The sequence below is a fragment of the Cebidichthys violaceus genome, unplaced genomic scaffold, assembly GCF_023349555.1.
Source record: "Cebidichthys violaceus isolate CVI_PGR_0920_01 unplaced genomic scaffold, fCebVio1.0.p SCAF_22, whole genome shotgun sequence".
Taxonomy (NCBI): Eukaryota; Metazoa; Chordata; class Actinopteri; order Perciformes; family Stichaeidae; genus Cebidichthys; species Cebidichthys violaceus.
In genome coordinates, this window is record NW_027176395.1 from 5830299 (window position 1) to 5851925 (window position 21627).

The 21627-nt window shown below is 41.7% G+C and overlaps 2 protein-coding genes across 4 annotated transcripts; both read right to left on the bottom strand.

The window, feature by feature from the left end:
* Nucleotides 1-84: 84 nt before the first annotated feature.
* Nucleotides 85-11928, bottom strand: zmp:0000001267 (b(0,+)-type amino acid transporter 1). 3 transcript variants are annotated; one of them, XM_068717681.1, is made up of 6 exons: nt 11193-11928; nt 1987-2120; nt 1010-1139; nt 801-925; nt 620-707; nt 85-515 (listed from the first exon to the last, which is right to left on the bottom strand). In XM_068717681.1, the coding sequence occupies exons 1-6, from the start codon at nt 11889-11891 to the stop codon at nt 285-287; spliced, it is 1407 nt and encodes a 468-aa protein (XP_068573782.1). In that variant the 5' UTR covers nt 11892-11928; the 3' UTR covers nt 85-284. The 3 variants fall into 3 exon arrangements, with proteins under 3 accessions (XP_068573782.1, XP_068573784.1, XP_068573781.1); XM_068717683.1 differs by lacking the exon at nt 11193-11928 and adding an exon at nt 5833-6599; XM_068717680.1 differs by lacking the exon at nt 11193-11928 and adding an exon at nt 2839-5461.
* Nucleotides 11929-12314: 386 nt separating this feature from the next.
* Nucleotides 12315-19875, bottom strand: utp25 (UTP25 small subunit processor component). Its single transcript, XM_068717724.1, has 12 exons — nt 19752-19875; nt 18555-18594; nt 18120-18303; nt 17797-18033; nt 17513-17601; nt 17000-17410; nt 16257-16473; nt 15962-16164; nt 15435-15617; nt 15082-15191; nt 13995-14240; nt 12315-13143 (listed from the first exon to the last, which is right to left on the bottom strand). Exons 1-12 carry the CDS (start codon nt 19850-19852, stop codon nt 12888-12890), a joined length of 2277 nt encoding a protein of 758 aa, XP_068573825.1. The 5' UTR covers nt 19853-19875; the 3' UTR covers nt 12315-12887.
* Nucleotides 19876-21627: the final 1752 nt, after the last annotated feature.

Genomic DNA, 21627 nt, shown 5'->3' on the forward strand with positions numbered 1-21627 from the left:
AGGTTTCAGCTGTTAAAGTGCGTGTTCTGTCTAACCACCTACTGTTGCACAGGCAAACATTTTTTAAGATTTCCAAAAAAAATATTTCACCTTTTGAAAACAATTTATTTCAGAATATTTCTTTCATGTGCTCTTTAAATTGACTAGGAACCTCTACAAATATACATAGATTGCTAAAATTCAAAGACAGTCAAACGCACAACCCAAGTTATCAATGAGAAATGGGAGGTAACACTAGGTTTGTATAAAATATAAACTGCAATGTTTCATTCCTTCTGCCAAAATCACAGGTTCTTCTCTGCTGGTGCGACCTCCAAGAACAGCTGCAGAAACACTGTTAACTTGGTCAACAGGCCCGGGCAGAGCTTGTAATGGATGAAGGGTATGTAGACTATAGCTCCACTGAAGATAAACAAAGTCACATAGAGGTATTCAATCTGAGGATTGTCTACGATGGGTGCCAGCACAAGGAATACTGCCACAATGATGACCAGTATGGGGAGTATGATGGGCACCTGTGGAGAGAGAAGGGACAGGCACAAGGTGATTCTCCTCCAGTGTTAATGAAAAGACAAATGTTCTTTTTTTTATGATGAGAGTGAATGTGTGTGACACTGACCTTGTACGGCCTGGGGAGCTCCGGCTTCTTAATCTTGAGATAGAGCAGTCCAGACAGGGTGATGCCATAGAAAAACCAGGCAGTGAAACTGACAACGGCAATGAAGACAAATACAAACAATTCTTTATACAAGTAATGCAGAAGAAATGTCAACAGTAAATACATGCAAAATCCTACTCACCTGAAGTAGTTGACAATGCTCTGGAAGTCTCCGGGGATCAGCACCAGAAGAGAGACGATGGTGGTGAAGATCAGGGCCGGAGACGGAGTCAGTCTGTGGATGTGAGCCATGGCCAGAATATCTGGCTACAAAGAGAACACGGGTCTGAGTGAAAAGTCTGAGTCAACAGTCTCGTGCTGGACAATATGATCACAAGAAGAGCCTCTCACCATGTGTCCCTCCCTGGCCGCAACGAAGCACACGCGGCCACCACTGAAGAACGTCCCATTCAGTGAACCGAAAGCAGACAACGCTGCGGCCACAGACATGATCCAGCCCCAGCTTCCTAACACCTTATTCCTTTGGAAAAAGGAGGAAGTTCTCAACAAAAGCTGCAAGAGCACCGTTTCCAATTAAAAGCCGCCTGTTACACAAAGAAAGTTCATCACAGGGCTTGGATACATTATTCAGATTACTTTTCAAAAGGTTATTCTTGATTCATAAACTCTCTCAGATTTGCTGACATGTAACTGTGTTTATGTGAAGTGTATAATGAATTCTTCTAATAAATGCATGTTAAGCTCTCCTGATGTGCTTCTGCTCCAGGTTGATGACAGGGGGACATTCAAAAGTTATTTTCCAGTTAAAGGGGAACCGATTTTTACACATCAAAGTACAGGTTTTGGGGAGCACTACTGCATATGTGAAAGAAGTTGTATGAAGATATTTGTGGCTCCAGAGGGGGCTGTGTGGAATCTGATAGATTCCCTGCCACCGTCAGTCTGGGCAGAAGATTACAAGTTTGAAAATGAAAGGAATCGAGTGGCATGGAGATAAAAAGATATGAGTTTATCATACTTCCGTAGCGCTCCTCATCTCGGCTTTAGGGTAGCGGCTCGAGGCTACATTGGCCGCTAATAGCATAACACACCCGAATCTCTGACCGAACTGTCTGTGGCCATGTTGCATTGTGGGAAAAGTAGGCACCAGGCTTTGACAATTAAGAAAGATGCGAGGAACAAAAAAAGACACCATCTCTAGTTCTGCTGAATCGATTTGATACTAAAAAAAACACAGTGAGTCTGATTATGTCACAGGAGTTCAATGCTAAATTGGTAGAGGACTTCTTTGATGCTCCTTTAAAACATTGTAATTTTAACAGCAAGAAACAGCAGAATACGTATTAATCTATCAAGTGCTGTCTTACCCCCAGGTTACTGCTACTGCGTTGGAGGACATGAGCTCTCTCGGCGTCATTACCGTCAGGTAGCTCACATTCACCAGCAGATATAAGCCAGTCACCAGAGAAATGGCTATTACAAGAGCCCTAGGAAGATTCACCTGAAAGAAAACCAAATCACTTTTATGTTCTGGTTAATGTGTACAAGCTTGCACAATGGAAACTATTGGCACTGAAAAAAGGGATTGACATCAGGTTGAAAACATTTATTGACATTAACACTATTTTCATGCTTTCTCCACAAACATTTTCTAAATGTATGGCCCCAAACATTTCCCAAATAAAGCAACAGTATGAGAGATGTCACAAAAAAGTGATTTAAGTGAGCTCTATTAAGGTAAATGTCTTCTTGAAAAAGAACAGAAAATGTACTGGCCTGTGACTGTCTATAATCATTGTTTGCATTAAATCATCCATTTGAACTTTACACCATAAAAAAATACAGCCCAGATCGACAGAAATGGTGAGTCTGTGACCTGCATTTTCTCCCTAAAACTTTTCTGTGACCTTTCAACTGCCTCTGGTTGCTGTATTGCTACATTTTGTATTCACTGCAAACATCCAAATGACAACAATACTGGCACACACACACCTTTATCACAGTTACATAAGAAAACTATTGCAGGAAACTATCACACTCTGAGTGTCTTCATGGGACTTAGCACTGACAGCTGTGACTGTTTGGACACATCTTTCCAGCACAATCTTTATCAAGGTATCATCTGTCAGGGGAGAGGGTCAATTTGAAAACAACTTGCAATAATGCTATTACTAACTCACTTAAGCAAAGATGCACAATCCACCTCTTTACTGCCTCACCTCCGGTCGTTTCAGCTCCTCTGTGACATAGTTCAAGTTGTACCAGCCAGCGTAAGACCAGAGTCCTTGATAAATAGCCATTCCTAGAGTGCTTAAAGAGTACTGAGTGCCTTTAAATGCATTCTCAACTTTCAAATTTTCCACAATGACACTGCTGCTCTGTAAGAGCTCCACTATTCCCCCAATCACGATGAATGTCAATGCCAGCACCTTGGCCACCAAGAAGACCACTTGGATTCTGACGGCAATCCGAGAATTCAAGATGTTGATCATGGCAACAACCAGTATAACAAAAGCTGCAGCACACTTCACCACTAGCTGAGGAGGATGGCAGCCTGTGTAAAAGAGTGCTAGAGCATACTCTGCAATACTAATTGCCATTGCTGCAATGCTGAAAGGCTTCACAACCAGGATAAAAGTGACTGCTGCAAAGAACGCAGGGCATGAACCATAGATCCTCAGTATGTAGATGAAGTCCCCACCAGATTCAGAAATGACTGTCCCAAGCTCAGCATAGGACAGCGCTGCAAATATTGCTACAAGTCCCGAGAGAGCCCAGATCACCAGACTGGCCCCAGGGCTTCCCACGTAAGCCAATACAAACTGTGGGGACATGAATATTCCGGATCCGATCATAGTTCCAGAAACTAGTGCAACACCTCCAATAAGACCAATTTCCCGCTTCATTTTCAGAGCTTCAGGTTCCTTGACCGCCATGTTGTTAGTCGTAGATCGGAGAGATGATGAAAATACTGTTGTTGGTATTCACCCTTACAGAGGACACACCCTGGTAAATAAGTGATACATCTCACACACAATAACTGGTTAAGAAACAATAAAAACAGCTCAATGTGTTACTTAGATTTAATATTAAATCCACTGTAGTTGTAAATCCATTATCTAGATATGATTATTCTTGTATCAAAACAGCAGAGGCAACTCCATTCATTTCCCAACAAATTCAATAAACAGAGTGATAAGAAAGATGTAAGATTTTGATTATAGATCTACACTCTACGTTGATTGCATAAGTATATCATCTCTCTATTGGCCAACAGCATAAATGTTTCTTAAACTGATGATAAGTGAACAGTTGTTTTTACCTCTGGATGTTTCAGCTTCTCAGTAAGAAAATTCAAACTGTTCCAAACATCATAGGACCACAAGCCCTGATAGAAAGCAATGCCAATGGAGCTGACATCAACATTTGTTCCCTCGAAGGAGTTCTTAAAGTTCTCAGTGTGTCCCTGGAAAAGCATCACAACACCTCCCAATATGATCACGGCCAGTGCCAGCAGTTTGACTACCATGGAAACCACCTGGATGGCGGTGGCCAAGCGGACGTTCAGACAGTTGACTATGGCCAGCACCATGATAATTCCTGCAGCCACGCATTTTACCACGAGTTGTGGAGGGGTGCATCCACTGTAAAAGGGGGCCAAGACATATTCAGCAAAACTCAGAGCAATTCCTGTGGCACTAGCAGGCCTCATGACAATAATGAAGCTGAAGACAAACATATAAGGTGACCACTTTACAAATCTTTTGGAATTTTTGCCACAGAACATTTCCCAATGAATCAACTGCATAAGAGATTAAGTTTGTAAAGCAACAACAAAATGGATTTATGTCACATATTGTAGAAAGTGAGTTTTCAATGTCTTTTTTGATTATAAAGCAGGGCTAGGTGCTACATAAAGCTAGTGAATCTGTTTGATTTGCCATGCTAAGTAAGTGTTAAACTGCAAAAAATTGAATTATTGTCAATAACTTGAAAATTATTTACTTTTATTGTTTGTATTTCGGTATCACTTTGAATTTTCCATCATAAAAATACAGCCCAGATCTACAGGAAATGTGTGAGAAAAAAAAAAAAAAATCATGAACATCTTAACTTCTAACTGCCTTAAAAAGTCTGCGGTGATTGAAAACTGTCTATGTAACCTGCATTTTCTCCCTAAAACTTTTCTGTGACCTTTCAACTGCCTCTGGTTGCTGTATTGGCACATTTTGTATTCACTGCAAACATTCACATGATAACAATACTGGCACACACACACCTTTATGACAGTTAGATAAGATAACAATTGTGGCAACAATCACACCCTGAGTGTCCTCATGCAACTTAACACTGACACCTGTGACCATTTGGACACATCTGTCCAGCATAATCTTTATCAAGGTATCATCTGTCAGGTCACTAGAGACACAACTGTATCTGAAAGCAACTTATAATGCTATTATTAACTCACTTAAGCACACAGGCACAGTCCAGCTCTTTACAGCCTCACCGCCATTTCAGCTCCTCTGTGACATAGTTCAAGTTGTACCAGCCAGCGTAAGACCAAAATCCTTGACCAGGGCCTTCACAACCAGGATAAAAGTGACAGCTGCAAAGAAAGCAGGACATGAACCATAGATCCTCAGTATTTGGACAAAGTCCCCACCAAATTCAGAAATTAAATGTGCCAAGCTTAACATATGACAGCATTGCAAAAATAGCTCAGAGAGCCCAGTTCACCAGTCCTGTTCCAGTGCCTCCCACTTATGCCAATACAAACTGTGGGGACATGAATATACCAGATCTGATCATAGTTCCAGAAACTAGTGCAACACCTCCAATCAAACCAATTTCCAGCTTCATTTTCAGAGCTTCAGGTTCCTTGACTGCAATGTTGTCACGTAGATCAGAGAGATGATGATGAAAATACCGTAGTTATTCATCCTTACAGAGGAGACACCCTGATAAAAAAGTGATATACAATTCTCAGACACAATAACTGGTTAAGAGACAGTAGAAAGCAGCTCATTGTGATTGATGAGTAATGGATTTCCCAACAAAAATCAAAAAACAATGAGTGAAGAGAATGATGCAAAATCTTGATTGTAGATCTACAGTCTGAGTAGATTGCATAGTTGATTGCATAAGTATATCCTCTCTTAATTTTCCAACAGCATAAATGTATCTTTGAATTGATCACAGTAAACTCTTACTTCTGGATGTTTCAGCTCCTCAGTAAGAAAATTCAAAGTGTTCCAACCTTCATAAGACCACAAGCCCTGATAGAAAGCAATGCCAATGGAGCTGACATCAACATTCGTTCCCTCGAAGGAGTTCTTAAAGTTCTCAGTGTGTCCCTGGAAAAGCATCACAACACCTCCCAATATGATCACAGCCAGTGCCAGCAGTTTGACTACCATGGAAACCACCTGGATGGCGGTGGCCAAGCGGACGCTCAGACAGTTGACTATGGCCAGCACCATGATAATTCCTGCAGCCACGCATTTTACCACGAGTTGTGGAGGCGTGCATCCACTGTAAAAGGGGGCCAAGACATATTCAGCCAAACCCAGGGCAATACCTGTGGCACTGGCAGGCCTCATGACAATAATGAAGCTGAAGACAAACATAAAGGCGACCACTTTCCCTGCTGTCCACAGCATGTAGATATATTCCGCTCCAGACTCTGGTATGACTGTGCCCAGTTCAGCATAACAGAGCCCCCCAAGCATGGCTATCAACCCACAGAAAGTCCATATAACAAAGCTGGCCCCGGGGCTGCCGATGGCAGACAGCACAAACTGGGGGGACATGAAAATCCCGGATCCTATCATGGTTCCAGCAATGAATGACACAGCTCCTATAATCCCCACTTCCCTCTTCAGATTGAGTCTCTGTGTGTCGCTCGTCATCGTTTGAAAGCTGCTGCGTCTTCAAAGGCATTCGCAGAGGACACTGGACACACAGATACCTGGCTGTAAATGAACTGATAAATGTTGGGTAATGTTAAAGCCATGCTCAACAGGAAGTAAAACCCTCCTTAAATAGCCACTAAGCCAACACGTAGACTTTGACTTTGCTCATAACTTCACGCTGTCTTCACAGACAATCATGCTTTCCCCTTTTACAGCAAAGCTTCATTGATATTAATGAGTTTGTGTCTAAATCAGTGGTAGGTCAATTTTTCATGAGTTTGTATACAAAAAAAATTAACAAAATCTCTAAAATACTGCTTGTTCCGAGGTTATTGCTCTGGCAGTGTAAGACTAATAATTAGATTATTCAGCTTGTCTTTACAAGGACAAATTGAATTATGATATTAAATATATTTTAGCTAATTTCACTTCTCACAGTCCTGTTATTTGTAATGGTATGTCAATTGTAGGGCTGTCAACAAATATTTTAAATCTTAATTTATTTAATTTAGTTAATTTGAATAGTACAAAACAAAACAGATAATGTGCAAGACTAGATTGTAGAATAGATAAATTAGTTTGAACATTTGTGTATTTAGAGAACAAATATTTCAGCGTCACTTTTGGCCAATTATGACAGCCCTAGTCCACTGAACAGACATTTTCTCCAACTGCATTTTTTTTCATTCAGGAATTGTAATGCTCCTTTTCCCACCTTAATGTGAGTGGTCTGTGTTAGGGCTCCCATCTGACAGAGGAATAAATAAATATATACACATGGCAAATTACAAACAAATTAATAATAGAACAATAATGACTAACATATCACTTACACCACATTTTAGTACTGTAAGTACTGTAAATCCTCTGTTGATAGGTTAATGTCACCAGGGGATCGACTAATACTCAATACAATTACTCCAAAAAATGGCAAAAATGAACCCACAGTTTGTTGATGTGTTTCGCTCTATCTTACAAGCTATGGAAGCCTGAGATATCACCAGCCTAATTGACACAAGCTGGCCCGTCTGGTATTTATTTAATATGGTTTTCTGATGGCAAACTCCTGATGGCGGTTGTTAAACCACTGCTTCATGGATTTTTGTTGTAGCCGTACTGTCTTAAGTTTGGGACACTTTTATGAAAAGTGCTTTTCACCTCAACTGGCTCCCTTTAATTGGAAATAGCAATGGTTCTGCTTCAAGCTCCATCTGGAGGACAAGTTCCTCAAGCTACCACTAGAGTGAGCCCAATCAGTCTGTGAGGGAAAAAATCATTGTGGATTCTTGTATCAGTGATTCACTCTTTTGATCACAACCCGAAGGTGATTATTGGAATATAAATGTACTGGTAAATTGAGGGCTTCGCCTTGAGGATCAGCTCCCGTCTCACTTGAGAGCAAGAGGACCCAAAAATATTTGAACTCCTTTGCTCAAGCAGCAACTCATCCCAACCTGCTCTTTTCCAGCAGAATACCATGGCCTTCTACTTGGAGATGGTGGTTCTCTTTCCTGCCACTTCACACTGCCTTCAATCATCCTAAGATGCACCCCAATTTACGGTCTGATGAAGCCAGGAAAAGTGAATTATCCCCTACACCAGAATAGGGGAGCAATTTCCAGAGGAAATACAAAGTAATTTAATAAACTAATAATTAAACTGATAAAAAAGTTATATGCCCAGATCTATGGTGAGACAGCAGGTTCTACCCTACAGAGGGCTCCCAGCAACTTCTGACATCAGATGACTTTTGGCAGTAACTGATTAAAAGGCAGTGGTAATCTTTTTCAATATACAAATGTGTGTTAACAAGGATTTGTCAAGCTCGTAAATGACTGCATACAGCTCTGCAAGATTATTATTACTTTACAATTACACAGCTATCTTTGTGTAATGGTATAGCTTCTGTTACATAAACTAACCCATACAGTAGGTGAAGGTCTAAGGTGCTAATGTTAAAAGTATTCTTTGGGAAAATCCTGATCCCTGCAGCCATAGCTGCCTTAAACCAAAAACCTTGCTGAGTAGATGTGGACTGTCATTGTATGTTGGTACTGTTGTGCCGTTGAATGTATTATTGTCTGACATGTACAGCTCTATGGTGACAAATGTTAAAGATAAAGTTTTAAGTCTAAAAGTCTAAAGTCTATCTCTTGCGTATAGTAACTCTTGAGCATGAAAGTTCATTGTAAAAACAGTGAAAGTCTTACTTCTGGATGTTTCAGCTCCTCAGTTAGATAATTCAAAGTGTTCCAACCACCATAAGACCACAAGCCCTGATAGAAAGCAATGCCAATGGAGCTGACATCAACAATTGTTCCCTCGAAGGAGTTCTCAAAGTTCTCAGTGTGTCCCTGGAAAAGCATCACAACACCTCCCAATATGATCACGGCCAGTGCCAGCAGTTTGACTACCATGGAAACCACCTGGATGGCGGTGGCCAAGCGGACGCTCATACAGTTGACTGCGGCCAGCACCATGATAGCTCCTGCAGCAACCAACTTCAACACCAATTGCGGAGGGTTGCATCCACTGTAAAAGGGGGCCACGACGTATTCAGCAAAACTCAGGGCAACTCCTGTGGCACTGGCAGGCCTCATGACAGCGATGAAGCTGAGGACAAACGTAAAGGCGACCACTTTCCCTGCTGTCCGCAGAATGTAGACAAACTCTCCTCCAGACTCTGGTATGACTGTTCCCAGTTCAGCATAACAGAGCCCCGCCAGCATGGCTATCAACCCACAGAAAGCCCATATAACAAAGCTGGCCCCGGGGCTGCCGATGGCAGACAGCACAAACTGGGGGGATATGAAAATCCCGGATCCTATAATGGTTCCAGCAATGAATGACACAGCTCCTATAATCCCCACTTCCCTCTTCAGATTGAGTCTGTCTGAGTTGCTCTCCATTGTCTCACTGCTACTGTCTCCTCAAAATCATTTACAGTTTATACTATACATGGACTATCGGCCCCTTTACATCAGAGCAAGGCGTGACATGCCACTTTTATGCTGTGATATGGAATGAAAGGGAAAACCCATTACAGAAGGCAGTGCCAAGACATGATCATCAAGACTACATATAAATAGTCTGTAGAATGCAGTCAAACAACTGCCTTAAAACCCCTTGAAGCAGAAGACAGAAATTATCTGTAAGAGTTTTCACAACGGACTTGCAATGTTGCCAGAGGGTAACCTGGAAAGCAGCATCACAAGAGTATGAAGAAATTCAGATCAAATACGATCACCAACAAAATCCCCACTCCTTGTTAATTCTACTCCCTCAACCCACAGAGAGGGATGTGCTACAAAAGCAACGTATTCTTGCACCAAATGTTTTAGTCACAAAACGTTTTGCAGAGGGACGGGAAGGGTCAGCTGAACTAGAGCACAACCTCCAGTGTCAGTATCAGAGGAAAACGGCAACAAAGACTCCAAGGTAAAACAGTCCAAACCACACTGAGAATTTTTACAAGGACCACTTGGGACCTGAAACCCAGATCAACTAAATTCATGCCGGTCTGAACTGATACTTAAAAAGAAACCACAGAAGTGCAAGGGGCAGTTTGAACCAGTGCAGGCAACATACTCCAAAGGATGGTCACCCTGATGGAATTAATTGTCTGATATCAGTACAGTCCTCTTTCCCTATAACCCATCCTTGGCAGTCATTAGCCCTACAAGTCCAGCTCAACCAGACATTCTTGCCAAAAAGACAAATTACTGTTTTGTGCCAATGCTCAGGCAAATCAACAAAACATTCTCCAATTTTTGATAACTGCTCCATAGCATAGGCCTCAAACAACCCCTTAGCTACAATTTACCTACAACACTTGAAGCTGACTCATCTGTTTTTTGCAAGTATTCTTGTGTTCTTTAATTTAGTGTCTATTTGCACCTGGGTGAGAATAGTCACATGGCAGCTATTCGGCTCTTTACACAAGGTCAGGTTAAATATGCTACTTGATTTAGCAATTGTTAGCTAGCCGAAAGATTCAGTAGCAGTGGTAGAAGTAACAGTAGTTGTAGTATAAAGAGAGGCAAAGTATGTTTAGGGAGTAGGTTGTGGTGGATGAACGAGTCAAATTCAGAACTTTCACCCACAGGTGCTGGATGCAAGTCCTGTGAGAAGCCTATTTTTTAAACCTTGCTGACTCATTTATTTTTGTCGTTATTATTTTCAGTTTTCCGTCGCAGTTGGTTAGGATTAAGTAGAATATATATAGCCTACAGTAGGCTACATGTCCACATAGAGTGTCTAATGGGTTCCTGGGTCGGGTACAAATAGCATTGTTGGCTACGGACAACTGGGTGCTTGTCTGCCACCGTTATCCTGAGATACTTATGTTGATGATGTTTACTATGTAAAGTCATGTGGGTAGCTGATATAAAAGTTTAAACATTCAAATGTATTATCCATACTTGAGCGGTTCATGGTTTAAATAACCTGGTAATAAACCTACATACTTCACTCATAATCATCAACTTTTTTTTTTTTATCTCTGAGAAAACATTTAGCACTTTATTTCTTTAGGGGAACATCCAGTGCCAAAATGTCTTGATGGATTACTCATTGGTCCAACACAATAACTTCAATTCAATAACACTGGCACAATACCACTGAGATAATTCCAATGAAACCCCATGTATTTGACTTACCTCTGGACGTTTTAACTCTTCAGTAACATAATTCAGATTGTTCCAGCCATCATAAGACCACAGTCCTTGGTAGAAAGCAATACCAATTGGACTGATGGCCAGATTTGTGTTTTCAAAGGAGTCTTCAAAGTTTTCGGTGTGCCCTCTGATGAGCATCACCAAACCTCCAATTATAATGACTGCCAGGGCCAGAACCTTGAACATCATAAAAACCACTTGGACTGACATTGAAAAGCGAACATTGAGGCAGTTCACCGTGGCGAGCACTATGATCGCAACTGCTGCTACGCCCTTCACCAGCAGCACCGGAGGGGGGCAGTCTGAGTAGAAAGGAGCCACGACATACTGAGCAAAACTCAGCGAGATGCCAGCAACGCCAGCAGGTCTCACAAATAACACAGAGCTGAAGATTAACATGAAGGCGACGACTGGACCTGAAGTCCTGAGGATGTAGATGTACTCCCCCCCGGATTCTCTTATGACAGTTCCCAGCTCAGCGTAGCAGAAAGACGCCAGTATCGCCAGTAAACCACAGCACGCCCACACAACCAAACTGGCTCCAGGGCTTCCGATAGAATAGAGCACCGTCTGAGGGGACATGAAGATCCCAGATCCAATCATTGTCCCGGCAATGAGGGACACGGCTCCCACCAGCCCTACTTCCCGCTTCAGGTTCAGCTTCTGTGTCTTGTCGTCCATAGCTGTTGTCCGGCACCTTTAGCAATGGAGAACCCACCATAATCATGTGGCCAAAGTCACTCTTGCAGCAACTCAGGGAGTTAATAATTACATGGTTAGGTGTATTTAACAGAGCCAGTTTGGCTTTGTACCACTTTGTACCTTATCTTCTTTTAAAGGGGAGAATTTATGCCGTTGGCCATATCTTTGTTTTTGTTTCAGGTTAGAGATGCAGAACACCCGAGTAAGCTGGAGCCAGAAGTGAACAAATTAGACCTGTGACATCCTCTCACTCTCTTCCCCTATGTTGAATCAAAACATTTTGCAGGGATTGTGTGCCAGAACATTTGCCCTATACACTCTAAATTCCTCTGGCTTCAAATTCCTAAAATACTTAGATAAGTCATAGATAAGACATAGATAACAAAGAAAACACACCCATGATTCATTTTAGACACTTTTATTTTGGGTATGCCACCATACTAACAATCATAAAAACTGATATCGATCATTTCAGCATCTTCAGGACAGGTATTGCTACAAATATGATTGCTTTTCAAGTAATAGGGAAGATAATAAAAATAATGAAATATTTATACTTTATGATGAATCTGGAAACAAACATGCAACCAGTGAGTGATGCTTATACAGCTTATCACAGTGATCACCTCAAAGATTTATAATAACACAATATAACAATGTTTTATGATCTCTTCACTCTGAGGCTTGATGTTTCTGGGCAGCTTCCACCTACAACACATCAAATAAAGCCCATAAACATGTTTTTCCTTGTGCTTGTTGTCCAACTATAATGGAAAGCATTCTGACCAAAGTGGTACACTTAGCTTATGTCAAACCAGTTACCCTGTGATGTGTCACATGGCAATCCACGATCACAGACCTGCATTCAGCATCTTTGTAGTTACACTCAATCCAGGGTCTTTCTACCGTAATAATGTACAGTAGACACCTCCCATGGTTTCATACAGTGGTCCCTCTTTTATCTGTCGACCTCCATCAGGAAGCCTTATCTTCCCCTCCTGTGACAAAGAGGTGAACAGTCTTGTTGGAGTGCAGCATCTGTCCTGCTCGCTGGGCTCCTGTGATGGCAGCTAACTTCTGAGCATCGTAGCGGGAGTACAGGGCAGTGCAGGTCCAGCTGGCCTCCGACCCCCGACCCCCCGCTGCCAGCATGTTACACACCTCGCTGTAGAAGTGGGGGAAGGAGGGCAATCCATAAAATATCAGGTTCTGGATCCCTTTGATGGTGTACCTAAAAAAAAAAGAAAAAAGAAAAAATGAAGTGAAAGGTCAGAGTTTCTGCTGGGCTCACCAATTTATATTAAAGACTTTTTAAGACCATTCTAATACCACATATGTCATTTATTACCCGTTACAGACATACCAGCCAGAGTATGAAAGTATGATGGAAAACAGCAGACATGATATGATCTGGAACAATGACGTATTTTACACTTTTTCTGTTTCTTTTAGCAGTTGTGATTATTACTTTATACTGCTGATTACTGCTACACACTATTTTGATAACTCCACAAAAAAGCATTAAACAGCCTCATGCGCACAAAATCTATAGTTGAAAATACTCTTTAGTGTGTAATGTCTCCCAGCAGCCTCCAATCTGATACAAAATTCTTTTTTTAACTAACAATATTGCCTATGGTAGTCATATTTTCTTTTTAAATTCTTGGGCTCTTTTCTTAGGAAACTGAATTCCTTCAGAAAAGTTTAAAGAATTACATTCTCGTTTGAAGTACAATTTCAGCCTAAATACATCTTTATGTTTTAATCATCAATAGACTTAAATGAAGAAGCTACAGCGTATGGCTACCACGTCACGTGACACTAATAAACCAGAGAAAAAGGCTTGAATGCTGACTTTGAAAAAACCTGAAGTGAGAGGTCCAACTTTTGAACTCTCTATATCTCTAAGGGATATCTGTATCCTTCGCCTTATCGCAATTGGTGATATGCTAACTCTTAAAAAGGTAACAAAGACAACCTTTAAGGGCTTTACTATTGCTTGGAGTGATTCCAAGAAGAAATATCACCAGAATGCTCATCAAACAAGTGAGGATACCCAATGGAGAGTTAAAAAGTACTGACCTCTTGTAGAAGTGGAAGCGTTCAGTGAAGAGCAGGAACTGTTTATCCCCTTTTTGGAGGAAGTGTCTGGCTCGGGACACCTCTGACTTGCTGGAATACTCGCAGATGCTGGTGAAGTTTATCTCCTCTTTCTTCATGTAGTTGCGCAGCCGGATGTAGTCGAAGTAAGACGGGATGTAGATCAGAGTGTGGGACATAACCGAGTCCCTGTACTGAGGCAGCACTTTATCTACAAAGAACTGAAACCTACAGGCAGGATGGGGAACAGCGGAAATAAAAAAATTAAAAAACTTTAAATTTTGTTTGGATCAACCAGGCATTCCTCAAGATCGTATGATCTGTTACATATAATATTATCCGTTTTGTTATTTTATTTGGACCTTAATGTAAATAAAAAGCATTATGCTAATAACATAAAAAACAAGGGTTTTACAAAAAACATTCATATTGTGCACCTATTTATTAACAATATATACAAAAAATAAATGTGTGGATAGTGTGCTTATGTAAGCTAGTACCAACCAATAATATCATGACATTGACCCATCAATCAATCTGCAACTCTTAGCGACAAGACAGGTGTGTGTGGAGCCACAGTCCTCTGTGGCTCCACACACAGTCCTAATATAGCGTACGGCGCTAAACTATAAGCCCGCCCACTTTCAGCGGTCCAATCAAAGGCGAAGGATTTGATTTAAATCCCTCTAGAAACTGTACACTGCTCAAATATTTCCCTCACTAAGGAACCACTGACTTCAGTTTCACTGGGACTTTAACAGTTAACTGAATGTCTATCTCTCGCCTCCCTAGGGTGACAGGTGAGGTTGAAGCGATAGCCGTCTGTACATCCATAGATAGACTGCAAACAGGAACTACTAATGGCTAATCACCGTACTTTTACTGGTGTCAACCTGCTGATTTGTAAACAAACACAGGCTGAAAGTTGTAGCCTACAGTGTAGCTCCCTGAATCAAAGGCAACCTGATATTCTCCCCGAAGCATTTAAACCCCCCCGGTCTATCTTTAAGCATTGACATGTTGTCTGGCTGTAATGGCATCACGTGATTCACATTAGGGAAGACCTTACCGGGCATCGTGGTCCATGAAGCTGTCAGAGGAGAACATCTGAAACACATGAGGCAGCTGAACCAGCACCTGGCAAATGGAACCCGTTTTTGGCATGTTCTTAGTGGCAATCTGGGACAGAAACCACACAGGGAATTTACTTTAAAAACTACACAATCAAAAAGCAATGAAGACAACTTTCCTCAGATATCCAGCTGCCTACAGTAAACAACTTAGTGTGGGTGCTGCTCCAACCGCTGAGGATTAACTCAATCTATGAGATCATTTCTGCCTCTTAGTCATGTGTTAACTAAATTACAGTTTGTGCTGAATGCTCCGTCTCAGGAGCAGGTATAATGTTACTGTAATGAGTACCTGTCCACGATAGTTGGCGCAGTGCTTGGTGAGGATGTTGGTGATCTGTGGGTCCTGAATGGAGCTGAACACCAGCGTCTGCCGGTAGTGTCTGGCCCAGTTGTTCAGGTTCCACATCCTCACCCTGGAGAAGTCCACTCCATGAGAGTCCAGCGGCTGCAGGTTCATGTGCTTCATCACATGCTGTAGAGGGGTGCACGATGTCAACTTTTATAAAACAGAAACTTATACAGACACCGTAACCATATCAGCTTTCGAGTATTTATTACAACTGAGTTTTAAAATGCGACTATTTTAACCAATCGGATTCCAAAAATTGTCAGACTTAAATCTGAAATGCTCAATGCTCTCCAGCAGTGCTTCTATTTCCTAAATGCCAAATTATAACATATTGTGATTCATTAAATTCTACAATTGTTGGTAAACAGCAGATGGCGCCACATCCTTCCCAACAGTAAAAACACAACACTGCTGAAGAGATGCCATCCTGCAGTAATGTGTGATGTTGAACAGGTGTGTGTTCTTACCAAGACGTGTTCCCAGTTCTGCATGAGTAAGACGTCTGCCTGGTCCACCACCAGCAGATCGATGGAGGAGAGGAAGTCAAAGTCTCGCTTACTTTCTCCTTCTGCTCCCAGCATGGTACGGAGGCCCAGCGGTGACGCGATGATGATGTCCGATGAATAAAAGGGGGAGTACAGGCGTATGCTGCTCCTCACAATGGAGACACCTGGTAAGGAGAGAGGACAGCGACAAGACCTCAGACGGGAAGACTTGGTGGTTTGTCCAAAAATTGTCTGACTTCTGTTAGTTAAACCGTACCTATCCTGAAGTGATCGTCCACGTTGCCCGAGAAGATGGCGCTGTAATCGTCTGGCCTCTGCTGATTGGGCGGCTTGTCATCTGCCTCTTCGCCGAACTCCTCCTTGAACCTCTTCTTGTTGCTGACCACTATCTTCTTGCCTTTGGTCTCCAGCAGGCTGATGAGCGTCTGGACGACCCGCAGAGCTCCACCTCGGAAGGGAACGAGGATCAGGACCTGACATATTTATAACAATCATTACAGCAAAGAGAATTAATATTGCGCTTTTGAACACTTGTGGCTAAGTGAACATATTAAGAAAAGTGATGATAGCAGATCACATTAATGTACTGGACTACCTAAATAACCCTGAGTGAGCCATACTGTTGTGCTTCTGTTGAAGGTGGAGCATCAACTAATGCAATTAGGGAGTTCCTCTCAGATCACTCATGCATACGACATAACTGCTGGACTAGATTATGTTCATGGTGAAATGTATTTTATTCTACTCACACACATGCAAGGAGACTTGTGTGCAGCACGTAAAGCATATGATTTCCCCCAATGTTTGCAAAAATGCATTTTAACACCAAAACAAAGTTTCAATGAATTTGTAAGTTGTACAATGTGTGACTACAAAATCAGCAATGCATCAGAGGCATGATGGGACACTTGTGCACTTTTATTTCCTACTGCAGTACTCTTGATATTTGAGACTAAAACAGGCACAATTTGCAACCGAAAGAGTTGAAAAATACTTTACCTTGGGCCGGGTCAGTCCTTGGTCTCTGGGTTCGTCCTGCGGCTCAGCTCCAGGTTTGGCTTGGGTTTTCTGCTCCCTTAGCAGTGCGTTGTGAACCAGGACCCGGGAGTTGGCCTTCAGTACGTGGTTGAGCACGTGGAGGCAGTATGCACTGCACACCTGAGGGCCCTGGGTCACAGGACAGGTTTCTGGGTGGTAGAGGTCCTTGTAGGAGCCCATAAGCGCTAGCAGCTCAAGCTGCAGCGGGCTGATCTCCCCATCCAGCCCCTTAGGGTTGCAGGTCTGGTTCAGATCCTTCCAGCTGGTCTCCAAAACTTTGTGGAAAACTGGCAGGTTTGTGTCTTTTTGTGGGCCGATGCCTCCAAACTTCTCCAGGGGAAAGGTACAGAGTAAAGTGCCCAATTTTGGCCACTAAATGTGAGGAAAGGCAAAGATAGTTACGCACATCAAATGTAGTTAAAATGTATTCTAATGTAAAAGTTGGTCAATTTTGCAAAACTGTGAATTTAATACCGTGATCTGAGCCTTGGCTTTGCTGCCAGATGTTATCTTCTGCACATCCTGTTCCCCAAGCTCTGTGTATAAATGCTGTAGAAACATGTCTGCGTGTACAGAAAAAAAAACTGTAAGACATTCCTCCATCAAATCGTATTCTTCAACTTTTATAATTGAGCAAGCAAGACAACTATTTTGAAAAATAATTAAAATAAAATGCATCTGTTAAAGGTTACAGGGAACATAGGGTGATAAATCTGACAAAACTAATGACTGAATTTTCTGAACAGTAGTAGCAGTACCTTTGCTGTCTTCCTCCTCTGCGGGGCTTTCAGCGGCCCCCTGTCCTCCTTCGTCCGTGAAGGTGGTCTCCAGACAGAACTGGGTCTCATGCTCCTCGTCTACGAACTCATCTCCTGCCGCCTTCTCCTCCCCGTCTACTGCTTCAGTCACAGCCTCATCTGCATCCTCGGGCTCGTCTTCTCCCCCTTCATCTTCATCACCATGCTCACTGTCATCACCGACTCCATCACTTTCCCCTACAATAAAAAGCACAACAATACTCAGTCGACTGAAATGTGTTGGCCTACACTGTCCTCAAGTGTGATGGAAATAAACAACTCACCTTCATCAAGAAGCTCCTCTTCTTCTTCCTCTTCATCGTCAGTGCTCTCCTCTTCACTCTTGTCATTGCTGGTTGACTGGCTGAGAGTAGAAAGAAGCTTCTGATAGGCTGTTTTCTGCTCCGGTTCCTCCTCCTCATCCTCCAGCTCATCAGGGTCAACGTCAGACTGTTCCGGGCTTGCTGGCTGAAACAGAGGTGAGGACAAAACACCTTTCAATTTGTAATATTATAATATTAGTATGGTTAAAACATTACAAAAATGAAGTTTATCAGCGACTGAGTGGCCAAACATGTATTTTAAATATATTTGATAAGACAGGAGGTCCTTCTTACAACCACTAAAAACACCACTTGTGTAGTGACAGTTACGGATCTCATAGTGCATGAATGATATTTTATGATTTCTATCATGAGGAATTGTACAGCACTACTCACCAGTTCCAATATCTCAGTTCTTTCAGGTCTTGCACTGACTCTGTCAAAAAACAAAACAACAGGGAAATGTAGTCGCTTTGACCAGTGGTTCTCAAATGGGGTCACATGTACCCCTGGGGGTAGGTGAAGGCACTCCAGGGGGTACGTGAGATTTTTTTTAAATATATTCAAAAACCCTTGAAAAATTGTTATTTAATAAATACTCAATAAAATATAAGTGTAACTTCATAAACTGAATTTCATATTAAGTAGGCTTTTCAATTTCATTATCCTAAACAATGCAATCTTCAGTGTTAACAGTTTAATAAATCAGACACTGATGATCTTTTGTTTTACCAAAAATGCTTTGCGCTGGTTAAGGGGTACTTGACTGAAAACATGTTTCACAGGGGGTACATCACGGAAAAAAGGTTGAGAACCACTGGCTGAGACAACTAGCACCATCCGTTAAGACCACAACATTGACTAAAAAACAAAGGTCTTGGTCCTCGGGGCTGCTTGTTGACAGTTTACTGATTATACAGAGAAAGACTAAAGCTCTGTGACTTTTTCTAATTGACACATAACTCTGAGAACTAGGCAATGAGTTAGGATGTACTGATAGCATCCATGCTCCTTTGCTCAATGTGGTATAACCTTTAGAATGTTTTAAATAATTGTATCATTGTTTGTCTGCCATTTATATTTTGTAAAGCACTTTGCTTAAGCCCGCTTACAGTCAATATCAAGGATATGCTATGGATAGTGCGCGTGTCCCGATGCAACTGATATCCTGGTACTCTTTCTGCTCCTAGCCAGTTTGCTAGTTAATAGGTTATTACCCATTGTTCACATTGAACATCCATTAGCTAACGTTATGTGACTACTTGATTTTGTCGTGTCATCTCCAAAGACCTTCTCAGTTGTGCCGTAACGTTGTTGTTTGCAATTTAACAAGTCGAAATTGAGAGCTACATTGGGAATAACACAGCTACATTCCTAAATATTGCATTTTAGGGAAAGCATATCTGGTGTGTCTATGACGTCCTTCAAACAGTATAGTTTTAAGTTTTTACTAGTAACGTATACATATAGCTAACACAAAGCTCATAGTCTCGACTGTGACCACCGTTGTCTAAAGGCAACTTAGCTAGTTGGCTAACATAAAGTAGCTTAACTATAAATTTAAAACTGCGCGGAGTTTACTGTACTGCTTACACATCATGGAATGGATGCTCCTCTCCGAATTCCTTCAAGTGTTTCTTCTGTTTTTTGGTTAAATTAGTGAAAAGCTGCTTATTCTGCCTCCTTTTCCCCATGTTGACAGTGAGTTGCACGTGTGATTCTTCAGCTTCTTCGGTGGTGGTGAGTCAGTAGCTGCATTACTGCCACCTAAAGGTCCGGAGTGAAAATACAGGTGTGCCGTTCGGTCCTGGTCGGTGACAATAAGGGATCGATGCCCATATGTTGCCTCGTAGTCTTCTTAGATATATTGTATATATGAATTACAAATATTCAGAGATAGCTAACTAACAAGGTAATCAAACCAATAAAAATGATAAACAATCAAAACCTATAGAGACCTATTTACTGTCCGATGACTGACAAGGAAATAGCTTTCTGGCAATATTTGTATTCCATTATAATAAACAAACAAATCATAAAATAAACCCTTCAAATGTGTTAAATAAATAAATAATTGAATGCAGATAGAGAATCTGTATTTCTTATATATATATATATATATATATATATATATATATATATATATATATATATATATATATATATATATAGTATTATATTTGTATTGTATTATATTCAGGAACAGTCAGGGTGACTGTATGGCTGCTGTAAAGGTTATCTGTAGTGCTTTAAGGGTACGTGTTGAAAGTAAAAGACAGGCCTGTCTGCTGTCTGAAAACTAACCTTGATCAATTATTGAACATATGGTAATATCAATTTACTGTTTGCCTCTTTTAGCTGTTACCATGACAGACGCTCATGTATTATTAACCATTAGGGTGTCTAGTTTTCGTACACGGGGTATTTTCAGCCCATTCTGACACGTCAATGGAGATATTATTGTTTGATAATTGCAGACCACTATGGCTTAGAGGCTAAAAGAGCACGTCTGGCTTTTCTGAATGGAACCTGAAACAATGTAAGACAGTCTTGTATTTCAATGGAGGGGCCAGAATTGAAACAGGAGAAAGAAAAGACTGTGAAAACAGTTAGGTTTAGAGTCGCATCTGCCAACAGCGGCCGGGTCTTGGCGGAGGTGTTCAAGGATGAAGCGGCCTGGTGCGGCTCAGCGTCTGACTCGGTGGACTCGGACTGCGCCAGCAGCCCAGAGGCGGAGCAGGGAAGCTCGCCTCCCGCCGACAGCGAGGCCAACAGCCACCTGAACGGCCTGGCGGTGGAAACTATCGTGGACGCGAACGGCTGCGAACCCGATGACCTGCTCATGTACGCGAGTGCCAAGAGAGAGATGCTCTTCAGCAACAAACGGATTAATATCTGCAGCAAGAACGGGACCATACGTGGAGTGAGGAACAAAGTGAGCGCAGGCCAAGAGCTTTTCAACAACCTCTCCAGCATGTACTCCGTAAGTAGCTTTGTCCAACAGGTGGAACGCCTGCTGCATGTTTTTTGTTGTCACTGCAGGTGGATTCTGCTGTGATCAGATTGTTTTAAAGCAGTTCAAGGCTGTTTATTTATTGCATGTTGTTATCTAAGGATTGAAGATGGTCAAAAACAATGAATCGCTATTGGTGAGGTTCTTGTTCAGTCATAACCTGTGTTCTGTTTCCCTTGAAGGGTTCCCTCCGTCATCAGAAAAGGAGACCCTGGGAAAAGCAGTAAAACAGTTTGGAAGTTAACACCATGTGGTCAACAGGAAGAAAGAGCTCATGTGGCTGAAGATTGTATTTCAGTTTGGTCTCCTCCAAAACTCTTCGCTTAATTTTCAAGTATAAAAAAAACCCTTCAGTGTCTTCTCTTATGGCCACATAAAGCTTTAGGTCCAATTCTTTGATTCAGAGTCATCTCCCTGATAAGGACTACAAAGTAAAATAGTGCAGTCATTCACTAT